Source organism: Stegodyphus dumicola, chromosome X2 (genome assembly GCF_044657685.1).
Source record: "Stegodyphus dumicola isolate Sdum_Otavi_A_Nest chromosome X2, ASM4465768v1".
Taxonomy (NCBI): Eukaryota; Metazoa; Arthropoda; class Arachnida; order Araneae; family Eresidae; genus Stegodyphus; species Stegodyphus dumicola.
In genome coordinates this window covers 49,756,222-49,776,240 of record NC_140781.1, presented here as the reverse complement: position 1 = coordinate 49,776,240, position 20,019 = coordinate 49,756,222, and the positions used below count along the sequence as shown (strand labels likewise).

Below are 20,019 nucleotides of genomic sequence, written 5' to 3'. Positions count from 1 at the left end.
TATAATCTCCTAAAATAAGAGTGTGGCTTTTAGTGTGTTGAGATGAGAATTTTTTAACTGCTTGATTAATAATGTTGGGTGAAAAGCCCCTGTCAATAGCTATTGCTTTTAAATAATTTAGTTCTTCATCAAGGGCTAGTTTGGAGGAGCAAACTTGAAGAGCTCGGAAAACATAGGAATAAAATGAAGCTAACTTTTGTTTAGTCGGATGACATGATTTAAAGTGTGGTGGAAGGCAAACCGATGAAGGTTTACGGTAAACTGTAGTACTGAAGTTGGATGTGTTACGTGTGACCAAAATGTCGAGAAACGGAAGAGAATTGCAAGTCTCAAGTTCAAAAGTGAACTGAATAGCAGGATCAACAGAATTCATTGTTGAAAGAACTTTATTTAAATCATCTTTATTACCTTCAAACAGGGTAAAAGTATCGTCTACGTAGCGGAACCATGCCGGGAAGTTTAAAGTTTCAAACAATTTTGATTCATAATAATGCATGTAGATATCAGCCAGGATGGGACTGAGGGGGCTTCCCATGGCTAATCCCTCAGTTTGCTTGTAATATTTATTTTGGAAAACAAAATGTGTTTGTTTCAAACAAAGTTGAGTGAGAGAAATTAGCTCATCAATTTCGATGCAAGAGAAATGAAATTCGCAAAGTCTGGTTTCTAGACATCTTAATGCACCCTCCACTGGGACATTGGTGAATAATGATTTTAAATCAAAAGAAACCATGAGTAAATTACTAGGAGAAATGTTTTTAACCTTTTTTACAAACTCTATTGAATTTTTTATGGTGTAAATGTTATTGTCTAATAGAGTGGAAAATCTAGAAACTAAATATTTAGCTAATGGATACGAGGCAGTACCTAAATTTGATACAATAGGGCGGAAAGGAATACCACTTTTATGAATTTTGGGAAGAGCATATAATCTGGCACAATTCGCAACAGATGGGATAAGCGAATGTTTTAAGTTGCTTGAAATGATTTGCGAAGATTTGATCGCAGTTTTTATTTTGGACAAGTCCGAAGGTGAAGGATCTTTAGGGATCGTCACTAAACTCTTAAACGAAGGACCATATAATCCGATCCCTAAAGATCCTTCACCTTCGGACTTGTCCAAAATAAAAACTGCGATCAAATCTTCGCAAATCATTTCAAGCAACTTAAAACATTCGCTTATCCCATCTGTTGCGAATTGTGCCAGATTATATGCTCTTCCCAAAATTCATAAAAGTGGTATTCCTTTCCGCCCTATTGTATCAAATTTAGGTACTGCCTCGTATCCTTTAGCTAAATATTTAGTTTCTAGATTTTCCACTCTCTTAGACAATAACATTTACACCATAAAAAATTCAATAGAGTTTGTAAAAAAGGTTAAAAACATTTCTCCTAGTAATTTACTCATGGTTTCTTTTGATGTAAAATCATTATTCACCAATGTCCCAGTGGAGGGTGCATTAAGATGTCTAGAAACCAGACTTCGCGAATTTCATTTCTCTTGCATCGAAATTGATGAGCTAATTTCTCTCACTCAACTCTGTTTGAAACAAACACATTTTGTTTTCCAAAATAAATATTACAAGCAAACTGAGGGATTAGCCATGGGAAGCCCCCTCAGTCCCATCCTGGCTGATATCTACATGCATTATTATGAATCAAAATTGTTTGAAACTTTAAACTTCCCGGCATGGTTCCGCTACGTAGACGATACTTTTACCCTGTTTGAAGGTAATAAAGATGATTTAAATAAAGTTCTTTCAACAATGAATTCTGTTGATCCTGCTATTCAGTTCACTTTTGAACTTGAGACTTGCAATTCTCTTCCGTTTCTCGACATTTTGGTCACACGTAACACATCCAACTTCAGTACTACAGTTTACCGTAAACCTTCATCGGTTTGCCTTCCACCACACTTTAAATCATGTCATCCGACTAAACAAAAGTTAGCTTCATTTTATTCCTATGTTTTCCGAGCTCTTCAAGTTTGCTCCTCCAAACTAGCCCTTGATGAAGAACTAAATTATTTAAAAGCAATAGCTATTGACAGGGGCTTTTCACCCAACATTATTAATCAAGCAGTTAAAAAATTCTCATCTCAACACACTAAAAGCCACACTCTTATTTTAGGAGATTATAAAAATTCTGTTGTCATTCCCTTCTTTCCATCAATTAGCTATAAAGTTGCACACATTTTGCAGAAATTTAACTTTCGGGTTGTTTATTCTCCCATCAATAAAATTCCGACTTCTATACTCAAGGACCCCATTCCGGATATGAATTCCTGGGGTATTTATAGGATTCCTTGCCAGTGTGGTTTAATTTACATTGGCCAAACTAAGAGAGCCTTAAAATTTCGCGTCAAAGAACATGAGGCATATGTTAGAAAAAAGGAAACACAGAAGTCTTCTGTTGCTCAACATTGTTGGTCCGAAAATCACACTTTCAATTTTTCTGCTGCCAAAATTATTCAAAAAACATCTTTCATTGGAGAACTGGGTTTTCTAGAGGCATTTCACATTCATAAAAATCTTTCTGTTCTAGTTAACGATCCTAATTCCAATCCAAATTTGCCTTCGGCTTTTAGAGAAATTATGTTTTAGTTCTGGTTTCACCAACAGATGGCGCCACTTGCTTATTCTTGTCCAGGCTTTCTTATCTTATCTAATCATTTTTTCCTATCTTGTTCATTTGCGGTTTTGCAGCTGAAGATGGTGGTTCGGTAAAACCATCGAAACTAGTCCTGTGAAAATTTTGTAAATATAACGCTGATTTTTGTTGTTTGACTTCTGAATAAGAAGTTTGTTATTTGCAGCTTAAGACATCCTGTTTTTAACAAAAATTTCAAATCTATTTTCTAAGGATTAAGAAAGCACTTTAAAATGCGGTTTTAATGCCCTTAAAGCTAGTTGCAACACACTACAACAAACTGAAACGGATAAATCACCCAACTTAAATTGCCATTTTATTTACCACGGATCAAATGTCCTCTCTCTCTATTTTTGGAAAAAAAAAATCTCAAAATTTCTACGCTAGCAAATACCTTCAAAATGAATGCTTTTGTTCTAAATGTCCCCAGAGGGATAAAAAATATTTATCCTTTCTTCTGAAATAAAGAGTGTCATCGCTATCTCCCATCAAAAGCTCAGTGATTCTTTTCAACCACACATCTTGTACGTGCTTAGCCCAGGCGGTCTTCTATATCCTGTTTTTCGAAGCACTTAGTGATTTAAAACATTTTGTTATTTCTCACTGGTTTGTATGGGGATGATTATCCGCAAGTAGCATATCAGTAGTTGAAAATTAGAGCTTATTCCTTTGTAAAGAAAGACTGGACTAAATGAGCTCTTACATAGTTCACGTGTACTCAATAAAAGATCGTTAGCGATTTTCTTTTTATTTCCACAGTAACTTAATCTAGATTCATTTAAGTTTGTTTCATGTAAAAAGATATTTATGCTATCTTTCATTGAGAAATCTATACGCACGATGGCAATGAATGCAGATTGGCTCTGGCTTTAATTTTAGATTAAACTTGTGTTGGAGTTATAAAGCTTTAATTTATAATTGAGAGCAATCATCTTTAGAGAACAAGCACAATTCGTTGCAATTAAGGCACCCTTACTAAATAATTCAAATTAGTAATATCAGCCAAAATAAGCTTTGAAGTGTAGATAAAGATATAGTTAACAAGAAATAAAATCGATATTGCTCTCTTAGTCTAGCACAAAAGGAAACATTTTTAGGTTATAATGCTCCAAAATTAAAAAATGCGCTGATTTAGAAAAGCCTTAATTAATATTGCATATTCATGTAAAGCAGAAAGGAATGTGGTAAGTACAATTTGTAATTATCACATGTTTACCTCATAATAGGTATATATGATTTTTCTTCTCTTGTGGTTATTATTTTAGCAAGTTATAACAAGACTTTTAAAAATTTATAATTGAATTTAGGTTATGATTATTTAGTTATACCAAAGCACACGAGAGTTATCTGCCTAAACTTAATGTTGGGTAGTGTATAAATTAATTTACTGTTATTGGGGTAATCTGTACTTAAACTTCAGATGGAATTCGATATACTTCTGCTTCAGTTACGTAAATATATATATATATATATATATATTTCCAATGGCGGGTACTAGCCATTGTAGACCTTGGCCACTACAAAGGCCGGAATTGGTGGTCACTTTATTATGGAAGCAGCCTAATAGTGGGCCACCGTTGCCTCCTATGAAGGGACAGACAATTTACATCCCCACCTCCTCCGGGATTCGAACACAAGCCTTTCGGTACGGCATTCAAAGTCACTAACTACTTTCTCGTCTGGGCGGCAGTTATGTAAATATTATTTTGGTAATTGTTTCTCGTTTTCAGTATTCCATAAACTGAGTTTGTGAATATATTTGTTCTACTAAAAATGACTGCATCTAAGGAACGTGATAATGCTGAATCATTGAAAGTGCTTTTGCTAAATTAAAAGCTGGGTCATTAGCCTGTCATTCTCTTTCCCAAAATGAAATACCATATCCTGAAGTTATACAGGAAACTAAGTTATATCTTACTCTGGAATCAGAGAAGTTGTCCTTAAGATACAGCAGAATTTGTTACAATGACGCTCTTTTTAGCAATTTACTCTGAAATTAGCAAATGATACCAATTTTTATTTAAAACTCAATGAAGTGAGGAAATTTATTGTTTCAAAACATATTTGGCAAATGTATTTTTTAAAGTTAAAATAGCTAATGTTTAATAAATGGTAAATTAAAATACGCAAATACAGAATAAACTTTATAATTTGAGTTTACTCCGTGAGTTTGCTTAACTTCAGCTTAGATATAGCGTAGCTTTTTTATATCTCTCAATGGAAATTATGCAGTGGTTATTTAAATGAAATGTTTTGTTTAGGTTAAAGTAAAAATACCATTAAAAGAATCATCATACATTTATTACATTATTTAATTAAAAATTCTACTCAGATAAAACGTCTTCTCATAATTCTAAAATACCTTCAGCCACGCATCATTTCTAACTCCAAACTGCACGCGAAAACAAAGACAAGTCCGTGGCAGAAAGACAGTAAATACATATGACTGGTTTTGGTTGGACAAGGATTAAAAGTGCGAGTCACGGAACATTCAGAAGCACACTGAAATGGGTCCAACAAGGGAAAAGACCCAGAGTTAAGCCAGAACTGACTTGGATAAGAGTAGTAGACACTGAGAGATTTTGTTTTTATTTAGTTATGGCAAAGCACTCGAGGGCTATTTGCCTAAGTGAAGGGATACGCCTTCGTGGAGGACTTTCTAAGGGAAACAGGCTTGTATACACGTTACATATGGCGAAAACCACAAAAACATCCATGCAGCCAGCTTGTTCGCGGGATTCGAACTCCGGACCGAACTACCTCTGTTCGGCAACTTTACCCCTCGGGCGCTGGTAGACAGACGGTGAGAGAAAAAACGTCGGTATGGCATAGAGATTAAGAAAGCGATATTAGGCCGCAGCAGATGGAGAGAGAATCTGAAGGCCTTTGGTACCAGGCTGCTGTACAATTAATAAAGAATTATTTTAATACTATTGCAATTTTTCTAAGACTGTTTTTTAACACAGAACATGCCGTCTGGGACCCCTGAGAATTTCTCCTTATATTCTGGGTTAGATTATAAACTTTCTCTTCCTTTTAAGAAGTGTGGACGCTTATTTTTATGTAAAGCCCATTAGATAAAATATTATTTATTAAATTTTCTATTATTAATATTTTTTATTATGACACTTAATCGAAATCCGCATTTTCATCCTATATGCGAACATTTTGATCATCGGACAGCTGGATTAAAACGTGAGAAGGGTTATCTTTATAAATTACTAGTTAAATAAATTTTCTCCACGTTTTGTTTTCTCTAAAATAAGACATTTAGGAACTTAACGAAATCAATTTTTTTTTCAAGCTAATCTTTTCCTACTTAATTATTTTTGCCGATAGATGCATCTTAATTACTTTAAAGATGCCTTGAAAAAATTCTGGCATCAAACAAGTCTCCAAGATAAATGAAATACTCGCACAACGCAAGGAAAAAATATCCTCCTCTCCTAAATCACGCTAATGGAAGACTGTTTACTTTAAGAAAGCAAACCTGGCCACAAGAAGGCCAGAAAACGAGAAGAGGGAGCGTACATATAAGAAAATGACAGCAAAACATGTTTTCTGGTCGCTAACACTGAAGAAACGATAAAACAGTGTTCTACACAGAGAGAAATCACTTGGTTTATTTGACTAAGAAAAAGAAAGTCATATATATTTCTTTAACCGCTAAAGAAGGCGAAAGTACTGTGTGTATCCGGGTCATTGATCTTAAAATTTGTTTCCTTTTCTTGATCAAAATTTCATTCATGGAAAATATTGATAATTTCTATACATTGATAATCTACAGACAGCTAGCTTTTAGGATAATTTTTAAGCGCGAAATATAAAAGAAGACAACATGGATTAGTTTCAAGCTTGAAGATGAAACTAAAGCTTTCCTTATAACTTTTAAATGTTATTAACTGCATTATAGAGCAGATCTGAAATGAAGTAAATGGGAAACCGAGTCAAGCATTTTATGTTTTCTCCCGATTCATGATTTACCTGTTCATGAGCCGACAGTTGATATGGAGCTTTTACTTTGTAAAAGCTACTTCTAATTTTTCAAACGAAAAAGAGTTGGGTTTGGTTTATTTGATAATGACCCAGTACTACCCTACAGTTAAGGGTTATCTGCCTAAAAGGAGGGATGCCTTCGTGGAGGGCACGTTTTAAGGACAACTGGCTCGTATACAAGTTACACACGGGGAAAACCACGAAAATACCTATTCAGCCTGCCCGTTAGCCAGGATTTGAACCCCCGGACCGAATCACTGTCTAGCGCTTTATCGCTCCGTCACTGATGGCCTCAAACGAGAGAGGAATTTAAAAAAAATATGGTGCGTGGCATTTTCTGCTCATTAAACATTGCGATTTCTGTATAGCTTTATTCGATAATATATTTTAAGCAGTATTCGTGGACGTCAATGTAAAATATTTTGCTCATCAAGTAATGAATAAATTATGGGAAAAATACATAAATATTCTACTCTCATCTTAATTTTGACATCATCCAGGTCCTTGCTCATGAAATATCGAATATCTAAACCCCTAACTTTTATAGGTTAATTTCATGGAAATTAATCATAGACAGATGAAATGCATTGAAATTGTTAAATTTTCAAAATAAATAAAGATAAAAACTCTTCTTGAAGTTGGGAGTACAATAAATAATGAATTCAGTTCAATTAAAAGATTTAAGAAATTTTAAGCAAAGTAATTTCCAGTGATCGAGTGAAAGGACTTCAGAAAAGAACATTCGTATCTTACCTTCGTTTGATTTCTTCATTAGTACCTTTTTCGGTTTGCGAAAGAAATCTGAAAAAGGAGAAATATTTGCACATTTTCTAAAAGAAAAGAAGACGAAGTATATTGTTCAGCATAATGTTATTCAGTAACTGTGTACAGTCTTTATATTTGTGTTGGAGTAGGGAACATGAACAGCAGCAATGTCCTTGCCGGGATTCCAACTCGAAATCACCCGATTGCCAATCGGACGCAATTCTAATTACAACAGAAAAGCACTCGGTAAGGAAAGCAACGCTTCCTTACATTCTCTGCCATTTGAAGGGTAACTGGGGAGGAAGGGATCAAGTTGCTAAATCCAAGTGAGGATGCATTATCGTGCATCACATTTCAGTTCGGCCGCCCCTTGCAGAGACTTTATTTTTTATTAGAGTGGGAAATTTGAAAAATCAGCATTTCCCTCGCCGGGATTTGGATATAGATTCAAGATATTTTTTCAACGTTAGGAAATTTTGACTGCTTACAAAGAGTGTGTGTGTGATTATGGCAAAGCCTCGAGGGCTATCTGCCTAAGGGGAGGGATGCCTTCGTGGAGGACTTTCTAAGGGAAACTGGCTCGTATACACGTTACACATGAGGAAAACCACGAAAACGCCCATGCAGCCAGCCCGTTCGCGGGATTCGAACCTCGGACCGAACTACCAGTGTTCAGCGACTTTACCGCTCGGCCGCTGGTGGGCCTGACTGCTTACAAAGAACTGTTCGATACAAAACAAAAAAAAAGTATCAGTTTGACTATTTCAGACACACTACCATATTGCAGGCATTCCACACCAGCAACAAGAGACGACAAACTTCGACTTTCGACAAAGGAACAGCCAGGAAAAATAAGTGCAGACCGGTGGCCAGCCAGCGCCGTGTGGCAAAGTCGCTGCACGCTGGTAGTTCCGACCTGGGTTCAACTCCAGGCGAACGGGGTGACTGCATGAGCGTTTTCGCCATGTGTAATCTGTATACAAGCCAGTTTCCATTAGAAAGCTGTCCATGAAGGCATCCCTTCCCTTAGGCAGATTGCCCTCACGTGCTTTGCCGTATTTAAATAAAACAAACGAAACACAGATTGAACTGATTCACAAGGACAGCGATATTCTTTCCTTCTGTCCTAAATCTTCTATTACTGAGCAGATACTTTATCTCCTCTACACTTTCTGCTCCTTAATCTCTTCTCCTACTTCTTCTACTACGTAGACTCAGACTATCGAATAGTTGTCATCGCTTTCCCTCTACGTTTACAGTTGTGACAGGTGAAGCCATAACACATGATTTATATTTATTTGAGCTGTAAGTTTATACCATTGTTGTTTTTAATGTTATTTTAAGTTTTATGAGTTTTTTGATTTCATCAGAAAAGTCTTTTTTGGAAGATTTGAGAACCAGTGTATTTCTTTCTGCGATTACTGCTAGTATTTTTACTGTAAGAATTAATTGTAACTGTTCGCTTTAATATATTTCAGTTTATGAAGAACTTCACAGGAAATTTCTACTTTCATTAAGTAGATGGAATGCTAAGTTTTATCTTAATTTTAAAACAAAAGGTGTAAGCTCATAAAATCTTTCCTTTGGGGATTACCTATCACACCTTTAGTTTGATCTTTAGACTCGATAAACTTTAAAGATGTTACTTAAATTTTATAAACATGAACCTTGCTCCAATATACGAGTAGTTTATAAATTATTTAGCTAGACTTTTAAGATTCTAAAAATAAGTAATTGCGATTTTTATATACTAATGAATAAAAGAATTTTTTAAACATATTTCTGATTATTTTATTTGTGCAGAAACATTTTGCAGAGCGATTAGGAAGCACTAAAAAAATCGTACGCAAGAACTTCTTTAGTTAGGACAGAAAAAAAATCGGTGTTCCTAAATGTAGATTACATATGAGCGCTTTTTTGTTTTAAAACGTTTCCGAAAACTGTTTCTAAACATTGTAAATTTACAACAACTTTTAATATTTTCATGCTAAAGAAACTAATACATGAGTAATGAAATACTTAATATTTAAAATACGGAAAAAAGAAACAGTTTTTATTGATAATTCAATTATACCATTTATTAAGGATAAGTAATTCGAATAACTACTCGGTCATTAAATCATACAAATAGCGTTTAAAAAAATCAGATATATTTAAAGAAATTTTGATCAATAACTTTCGCAAAATCTACTTAATAGCTTAATTTGTGTCAGAAGACAGAATAGCAAACTTTGACAACTTAACAACAATTTGGCAACTTATTTGAAGGCTCAAATATAAACTTACTACTTTAAGTTTCCTGAAGCTAGTCTCAGTTTCAATAAAGGATAGAGGTGAAACATTTCCTCTTAACGTCATTTTTAGATTTATATGTGAAGAATTTACCCGAACTCCTGAATTATAATTAAAGGATCTAAACTTTTATAAATAGCGCTACCTTGCTTTCCCGTTATTTCTTTAGCAATCAAACCCTGTACCGACACTATTAGATGGTTGGGTTTCATTGTTATTTTATATCTTCCACAGATGTTGTCTTTTATAACCCGCTAGATTCACTGTTGTCTTCAATACTGTGTTGTGGAGAAGCAATAACATATTTTACAAGGTTCCTTCGTTGGTTTTATACGCTTGATAGTTCTTATCGGTCTACTGGCTCACAAACACATTGTTTCGCTTCCAGTTTTCTCGGGGCAGCAAATTATATACGCAATAGTCTTGTGTTTGACACTTTTGGTTCCTAAATTTTAGAGCGCATTTCTTCGCAGCTGTTCGAGTTTTTCAACGAAAGATACATTTAAAATATCTGATTTTAAAACATTATTCTATTGGATTTATAATATAATTTATTTTTTCAAAAGAAATATGCATTTAAAATATTTTGTTTTTAATTAATATGAACTATTTTACATAACATCTTTTCAAATAAGGATGCATTTAAAGCATTATGCTCTTATAAATTACACTTTTGTAAAGTTTTAATTTAAACCATTTTTAAGCATTATTCATTTTTTACTTATTAAGAAAAATACGTTTAAAATATATTTTCTCTTTTTTTTACACCTTTCTAAGTGTGCTTCACATGAATGAAAAATCCTTATGATAAATTAAGCAAGCAAAGAGTCTTAAAATTCTCAGAATTCAGTCCTTCGTAGCTGTAAGTTCTCTCTTTAGTTAATCTAGAGTCTTAAAATTGTCATTTGCAGTACAGTATCATAGATGCAATTGTTACCTAACAGCTATAAACTTTACATTAATTGTACTTTGACATTAAGTGAGATACAAATAAATTTAATTATCAGCGTCCATAAAAGTATTCTTATGCGGAGGAAAATCTCTTCTAAGTAACTATAATGGTTTACTAATACCCAAGAACTTTCCGATTCTTTCCAAGAACAAACCGATTCTTTCGCAATATCGTCTAGACTAGCAGAAGTGTCGGATCTAAGAACTCACAGAAACCTTCAAGTTAAAGTATTAAAATTTTATTCGCTAAGGTAGGGTGTGACGACTTTCGTTCCTAAATCAAGCTGCAAGTCGGAATTTAATACAAAGGTTTTATTAATGTTCTTAGAAGTTCTTGGAAACTGCTTTAATATAGTTATATGTTCAAAGTTTAATACTTCTTTCGTTTAATTCATCGCGAATATTCTCAAAATACTCAGGTTGTAGGGCATAAACAGAAACTGCAGCAGAAATTGTAACCGATAGTTGTAATACAGTTAGGATGAATATTAAAGGAGAAGCATTTATTTCTCCTCGCGACATACGCATGTTTCATTAAATGTAGAAAACTCATTTATTTGGCAAATATTTATCCTTCTAATATAATCACTGTTGAATTTTATAGACAGCTCTTTTGAGCTTTATAATAAAATTCATTAACGTCATACCATTACAGTAATTCTGATAATTTCTATTTCCCACTTTCGTTTTGAGAAATGATACATTAAATAATTTTATATTCTGTATCAACAGAAAATACTGCAATAATGTTCTCAAGGAAATTCATATATTTTCTTTTTTTTTTTCCTGGATATGATTTACAAACTTTATTTTTTAGAAGAATAACAGTTATGAATTTTATGCTTCAACAAATATATATTATTTCTTTTTCTTTGCTTTCAACCGAATATGCATTTTTCTTTCTTCTTGATCTTATAGAAAGTGCAAAATTTGCCTCAGGTAAAAACTGAATGTAGTCTTTGGTTTCTTTTTGCCATCATTTTAATCCCTTTACCGTAGAGATATATCTTTTGGTCCTTAGAGCTTTCAACAGTCTGTAGCTCAAGTATGTAAGGTTTACACTTTTCTGTATATAGTCGGAAGAAGAAGTGTTCCGTTTTAAACGCGAAGATGACACAGCGTCCTTTTCCGGTTGCTGATTTCCATAGTTCTTCGGAGAAAATATTTTACTGCAGTGAAGAATTCTAATTTATAATTTTTCATACCGGTGCTGAGATTCTTAACTATTGGAACTCCAAGAGTTTTTGGTTGTCTTTACATATATGCATTACGTATGGTAGCTCTTAAATTAATATAATAAATTAGTGTATGGCAAAACAATAAAATGCATTCGTTTGGGTGTAACTGCAAATTAGAAAAAATCACCTTTTCATGAATGAAAGAATGCCAGCTAAAATGTCAAGATACTTTAGCTTCCATAGAAAACGAAAGCTAAATGCCGAATAGATTACACAAATTTAGACTCTTAATTTGATGTTATTTGTAAAGCCGTAATTTCCGATCTCACTCATAAATATACGTCTGATTAACCCCGCTCTCTTTGCATGCTGGAATAGAGCTGGCTAGCCTAGAGCCCGGGTTTGAATTCCAGAGAAGAATTGGATGCTTATAAGCGTATAGTGTCTTTGCGGCCTGGGAACACATAAATGTTGTCGAGCCGAAAATACCCTCGAGAGGTTTGTGGTAGGTTAAGAAAGATGGGATTAGTGCGAAATTTCAAGAATCTCTTAGTTTAACCAACGTATATGAAGTCACTTTCTCAAGAAATAGTGTATACCCCGGGAGTTTGTATCCGGAATGGGATTCTTTAAGTATGGAAATGCGAATTTTATTTGCAAGAGGAAAGATGACACGAAGTTACACTTCTGTAAAATACATGCAATATATGCAATTTTATAGCTAATCGATGGAAAGAAATTAATCACTAAAGAATTCTTTTTATTATGTTGAAATGGAAACATTTAAATAATACTAGGTGAAAAGCCTCTATCAGTTGCAACTGCTCTTAAATATACGAGTTCTTGGCCAAGAGCCGACTTGAAGAAGGAAACTCGAAATGCGCGAAAAACAAAAGAATAATATGAAAAAAAAAAAAAAAAAGAATAATATGCAATACTTCTGTTAAGTTGAATGGCATGATTTGAAATGTAGTAGAAGGCAAACGGATGATGGTTTACATAAACTTATTGTACTTAAACATATTGTACTACATTTAGATGCATTTCGTGTGACCAAGATGACGACGAGGAACGTAGCTGGATGTCTCAAGTTCAAAGGTGAACTGAATATCAGGTGATAAAGTTCTTTCTATAATTAATTATTTCTATAATTTATTAATTACTATAATTAATTATTTCTATAATTAATCTTTTCTATAATTAACTAATTATTTAAATAATTAATTAATTAATTATATAATTAATTAATTATTTATATAATTAATTATTTATAGTTGTTTTTACTTTTTGTCGATAGATGGCGCTAGGAGCTCTGTCCAATCTATGATGAATACACCACGAAGTCATGCGATAAGGAAGAAAAATCTTTATATAGTTAACTTGTAGGTTTTCCCTTTTGAATCTTTAGAAGGTAATATTTCTGAGTTTACTTCTCACAAAAATAACGAAACAGGGCATCAGATGCATTGAACACACTCCTGCCGTGTATAGGGTTAAAAATGGGTTTAATCTTCTAAAAGTATGTTCCTGCTAAACATTCAGCAATTTTACAATAAAGCATATTTATAAAGTAAAAGCCGTAATTATAACACAGCAAAGAATTTGGTAGATTAAAACGAGCTTGCGATTAATAAACAACTTATTCATTGTTATGTGATGATTATTGGGATAAATTAATAACGCAATGTTTTATCCTTTTTACGTCACATTGTAATTTAGTCAATATCTGTGACGACGATCCGGAAAATTACTACTGCGGAACGGGCTTCTTACATGATTGTTTTCGTGGTTTTCACCATTACTAGGGATATCTATCGTTCAGCAGCGTCATTGTTGGTTCCATAATTCGAAAATTAAATAAATTTAAAGATAAAGCGATTAGAACGAGAACACAAAAAGCGATTACAACCACTTCTCAAAAAAGGTTCTCCAATCGCTGTTCTAAAATTTATATACCCTTGCAGGGACTTGAGCTGTCCACAGGATCGAAGCCAGAACGTCTCTTTTTTTTTTAGAAGCTTAGATTAAGTTAGGTTACTTAAATAAGGGAAAGCACACAAAGGCGAACTGCCTAAGAGAAAGAATGCCTTCGTGGAGGATTTTCTAATGCAAAGTGTCTCGTATTCACTTTACACTTGAGTTATACTTGCTGAAATACCAAAGGCGGCAGAAAGCATTGGATTGAATTGGTTATCTGAATACGGCAAAATGACTATTTCCCTTATTTAGTCTTTGCTTCCAACCGAATATGCATTTTTCGTTCTTCTTGATCTTATAGATATTGTAAAATTTGCCTCAGGTAAAAACTGAATGCAGTCTTTGGTTTCTTTTTGCCAGCATTTTAATCCCTTTACCGTAGAGATATATCTTTTGGTCTTAAGTGCTTTCAACAGTCTGTAGCTCAAGTATGTAAGGTTTACACTTTTCTGTATATAGTCGGAAGAAGAAGTGTTCCGTTTTAAACGCGAAGATGACAAAGCGTCCTTTTCCGGTTGCTGATTTCCATAGTTCTTCGGAGAAAATATTTTACTGCAGTGAAGAATTCTAATTTATAATTTTTCATACCGGTGCTGAGTTTCTTAACTATTGGAACTCCAAGAGTTTTTGGTTGTCTTTACATATATGCATTACGTATGGTAGCTCTTAAATTAATATAATAAATTAGTGTATGGAAAAGCAATAAAATGCATTCGTTTGGGTGTAACTGCAAATTAGAAAAAAATCACCTTTTTATGAATGAAAGAATGCCAGCTAAAATGTCAAGATACTTTAGCTTCCATAGAAAACGAAAGCTAAATGCCGAATAGATTACACAAACTTAGACTCTTAATTTGATGTTATTTGTAAAGCCGTAATTTCCGATCTCACTCATAAATATACGTCTGATTACCCCGCTCTCTTTGCATGCTGGAATAGAGCTGGCTAGCCTAGAGCCCGGGTTTGAATTCCAGAGAAGAATTGGATGCTTATAAGTGTATAGTGTCTTTGCGGCCTGGGAACACATAAATGCTGTCGAGCCGAAAATACCCTCGAGAGGTTTGTGGTAGGTTAAGAAAGATGGGATTAGTGCGAAATTTCAAGAATCTCTTAGTTTAACCAACGTATATGAAGTCACTTTCTCAAGAAAAAGTGTATACCCCGGGAGTTTGTATCCGGAATGGGATTCTTTAAGTATGGAAATGAGAATTTTATTTGCAAGAGGAAAGATGACACGAAGTTACACTTCTGTAAAATACATGCAATACATGCAATTTTATAGCTAATCGATGGAAAGAAATTAATCACTAAAGAATTCTTTTTATTATGTTGAAATGGAAACTTTTAAATAAAACTAGGTGAAAAGCCTCTAGCAGTTGCAACTGCTCTTAAATATACGAGTTCTTGGCGAAGAGTCGACTTGAAGAAGGAAACTCGAAATGCGCGAAAAACAAAAGAATAATATGAAAAAAAAAAAAAAGAATAATATGCACTACTTCTGTTTAGTTGAATGGCATGATTTGAAATGTAGTAGAAGGCAAACGGATGATGGTTTACATAAACTTATTGTACTTAAACATATTGTACTACATTTAGATGCATTTCGTGTGACCAAGATGACGACGATTAAAGTAGCTGGAGGTCTCAAGTTCAAAGGTGAACTGAATATCAGGTGATAAAGTTCTTTCTATAATTAACTATTTCTATAATTTATTAATTTCTATAATTAATTATTTCTATAATTAATCTTTTCTATAATTAACTAATTATTTATATAATTAATTAATTATTTATATAATTAATTATTTATAGTTGTTTTTACTTTTTGTCGATAGATGGCGCTAGGAGCTCTGTCCAATCTATGATGAATACACCACGAAGTCATGCGATAAGGAAGAAAAATCTTTATATAGTTAACTTGTAGGTTTTCCCTTTTGAATCTTTAGAAGGTAATATTTCTGAGTTTACTTCTCACAAAAATAACGAAACAGGGCATCAGATGCATTGAACACACTCCTGCCGTGTATAGGGTTAAAAATGGGTTTAATCTTCTAAAAGTATGTTCCTGCTAAACATTCAGCAATTTTACAATAAAGCATATTTATAAAGTAAAAGCCGTAATTATAACACAGCAAAGAATTTGGTAGATTAAAACGAGCTTGCGATTAATAAACAACTTATTCATTGTTATGTGATGATTATTGGGATAAATTAATAACGCAATGTTTTATCCTTTTTACGTCACATTGTAATTTAGTCAATATCTGTGACGACGATCCGGAAAATTACTACTGCGGAACGGGCTTCTTACATGATTGTTTTCGTGGTTTTCACCATTACTAGGGATATCTATCGTTCAGCAGCGTCATTGTTGGTTCCATAATTCGAAAATTAAATAAATTTAAAGATAAAGCGATTAGAACGAGAGCACAAAAAGCGATTACAACCACTTCTCAAAAAAGGTTCTCCAATCGCTGTTCTAAAATTTATATAACCTTGCAGGGACTTGAGCTGTCCACGGGATCGAAGCCAGAACGTCTCTTTTTTTTTTAGAAGCTTAGATTAAGTTAGGTTACTTAAATAAGGGAAAGCACACAAAGGCGAACTGCCTAAGAGAAAGAATGCCTTCGTGGAGGATTTTCTAATGCAAAGTGTCTCGTATTCACTTTACACTTAAGTTATACTTGCTGAAATACCAAAGGCGGCAGAAAGCTTTGGATTGAATTGGTTACCTGAATACGGCAAAATGACTATTTGCCTTATTTAGTCTTTGCTTCCAACCGAATATGCATTTTTCTTTCTTCTTGATCTTATAGATATTGTAAAATTTGCCTCAGGTAAAAACTGAATGCAGTCTTTGGTTTCTTTTTGCCAGCATTTTAATCCCTTTACCGTAGAGATATATCTTTTGGTCTTAAGTGCTTTCAACAGTCTGTAGCTCAAGTATGTAAGGTTTACACTTTTCTGTATATAGTCGGAAGAAGAAGTGTTCCGTTTTAAACGCGAAGATGACAAAGCGTCCTTTTCCGGTTGCTGATTTCCATAGTTCTTCGGAGAAAATATTTTACTGCAGTGAAGAATTCTAATTTATAATTTTTCATACCGGTGCTGAGTTTCTTAACTATTGGAACTCCAAGAGTTTTTGGTTGTCTTTACATATATGCATTACGTATGGTAGCTCTTAAATTAATATAATAAATTAGTGTATGGAAAAGCAATAAAATGCATTCGTTTGGGTGTAACTGCAAATTAGAAAAAAATCACCTTTTTATGAATGAAAGAATGCCAGCTAAAATGTCAAGATACTTTAGCTTCCATAGAAAACGAAAGCTAAATGCCGAATAGATTACACACACTTAGACTCTTAATTTGATGTTATTTGTAAAGCCGTAATTTCCGATCTCACTCATAAATATACGTCTGATTACCCCGCTCTCTTTGCATGCTGGAATAGAGCTGGCTAGCCTAGAGCCCGGGTTTGAATTCCAGAGAAGAATTGGATGCTTATAAGTGTATAGTGTCTTTGCGGCCTGGGAACACATAAATGCTGTCGAGCCGAAAATACCCTCGAGAGGTTTGTGGTAGGTTAAGAAAGATGGGATTAAGGCGAAATTTCAAGAATCTCTTAGTTTAACCAACGTATATGAAGTCACTTTCTCAAGAAAAAGTGTATACCCCGGGAGTTTGTATCCGGAATGGGATTCTTTAAGTATGGAAATGAGAATTTTATTTGCAAGAGGAAAGATGACACGAAGTTACACTTCTGTAAAATACATGCAATACATGCAATTTTATAGCTAATCGATGGAAAGAAATTAATCACTAAAGAATTCTTTTTATTATGTTGAAATGGAAACTTTTAAATAAAACTAGGTGAAAAGCCTCTAGCAGTTGCAACTGCTCTTAAATATACGAGTTCTTGGCGAAGAGTCGACTTGAAGAAGGAAACTCGAAATGCGCGAAAAACAAAAGAATAATATGAAAAAAAAAAAAAAAAGAATAATATGCACTACTTCTGTTTAGTTGAATGGCATGATTTGAAATGTAGTAGAAGGCAAACGGATGATGGTTTACATAAACTTATTGTACTTAAACATATTGTACTACATTTAGATGCATTTCGTGTGACCAAGATGACGACGAGGAAAGTAGCTGGATGTCTCAAGTTCAAAGGTGAACTGAATATCAGGTGATAAAGTTCTTTCTATAATTAACTATTTCTATAATTTATTAATTTCTATAATTAATTATTTCTATAATTAATCTTTTCTATAATTAACTAATTATTTATATAATTAATTAATTATTTATATAATTAATTATTTATAGTTGTTTTTACTTTTTGTCGATAGATGGCGCTAGGAGCTCTGTCCAATCTATGATGAATACACCACGAAGTCATGCGATAAGGAAGAAAAATCTTTATATAGTTAACTTGTAGGTTTTCCCTTTTGAATCTTTAGAAGGTAATATTTCTGAGTTTACTTCTCACAAAAATAACGAAACAGGGCATCAGATGCATTGAACACACTCCTGCCGTGTATAGGGTTAAAAATGGGTTTAATCTTCTAAAAGTATGTTCCTGCTAAACATTCAGCAATTTTACAATAAAGCATATTTATAAAGTAAAAGCCGTAATTATAACACAGCAAAGAATTTGGTAGATTAAAACGAGCTTGCGATTAATAAACAACTTATTCATTGTTATGTGATGATTATTGGGATAAATTAATAACGCAATGTTTTATCCTTTTTACGTCACATTGTAATTTAGTCAATATCTGTGACGACGATCCGGAAAATTACTACTGCGGAACGGGCTTCTTACATGATTGTTTTCGTGGTTTTCACCATTACTAGGGATATCTATCGTTCAGCAGCGTCATTGTTGGTTCCATAATTCGAAAATTAAATAAATTTAAAGATAAAGCGATTAGAACGAGAGCACAAAAAGCGATTACAACCACTTCTCAAAAAAGGTTCTCCAATCGCTGTTCTAAAATTTATATAACCTTGCAGGGACTTGAGCTGTCCACGGGATCGAAGCCAGAACGTCTCTTTTTTTTTTAGAAGCTTAGATTAAGTTAGGTTACTTAAATAAGGGAAAGCACACAAAGGCGAACTGCCTAAGAGAAAGAATGCCTTCGTGGAGGATTTTCTAATGCAAAGTGTCTCGTATTCACTTTACACTTAAGTTATACTTGCTGAAATACCAAAGGCGGCAGAAAGCTTTGGATTGAATTGGTTACCTGAATACGGCAAAATGACTATTTGCCTTATTTAGTCTTTGCTTCCAACCGAATATGCATTTTTCTTTCTTCTTGATCTTATAGATATTGTAAAATTTGCCTCAGGTAAAAACTGAATGCAGTCTTTGGTTTCTTTTTGCCAGCATTTTAATCCCTTTACCGTAGAGATATATCTTTTGGTCTTAAGTGCTTTCAACAGTCTGTAGCTCAAGTATGTAAGGTTTACACTTTTCTGTATATAGTCGGAAGAAGAAGTGTTCCGTTTTAAACGCGAAGATGACAAAGCGTCCTTTTCCGGTTGCTGATTTCCATAGTTCTTCGGAGAAAATATTTTACTGCAGTGAAGAATTCTAATTTATAATTTTTCATACCGGTGCTGAGTTTCTTAACTATTGGAACTCCAAGAGTTTTTGGTTGTCTTTACATATATGCATTACGTATGGTAGCTTTTAAATTAATATAATAAATTAGTGTATGGAAAAGCAATAAAATGCATTCGTTTGGGTGTAACTGCAAATTAGAAAAAAATCACCTTTTTATGAATGAAAGAATGCCAGCTAAAATGTCAAGATACTTTAGCTTCCATAGAAAACGAAAGCTAAATGCCGAATAGATTACACACACTTAGACTCTTAATTTGATGTTATTTGTAAAGCCGTAATTTCCGATCTCACTCATAAATATACGTCTGATTACCCCGCTCTCTTTGCATGCTGGAATAGAGCTGGCTAGCCTAGAGCCCGGGTTTGAATTCCAGAGAAGAATTGGATGCTTATAAGTGTATAGTGTCTTTGCGGCCTGGGAACACATAAATGCTGTCGAGCCGAAAATACCCTCGAGAGGTTTGTGGTAGGTTAAGAAAGATGGGATTAATGCGAAATTTCAAGAATCTCTTAGTTTAACCAACGTATATGAAGTCACTTTCTCAAGAAAAAGTGTATACCCCGGGAGTTTGTATCCGG

General features: G+C 33.8%; 1 protein-coding gene across 3 annotated transcripts in view; it reads right to left on the bottom strand.

Moving 5' to 3' along the window:
* LOC118181850 (uncharacterized) overlaps positions 1-20,019 on the bottom strand; it is a 164,779-nt gene that overhangs the window by 133,960 nt on the left and 10,800 nt on the right. For 2 of the 3 annotated variants that reach the window (XM_085809006.1, XM_085809007.1), the window contains exon 2: positions 7,399-7,446. The exons of the other annotated variant lie outside the window; for it this stretch is intronic. In XM_085809006.1, the coding sequence (XP_085665132.1) occupies positions 7,399-7,446 (48 nt within the window). The remainder of the gene's footprint in view (positions 1-7,398; positions 7,447-20,019) is intronic. 3 annotated transcript variants of the gene reach the window in all.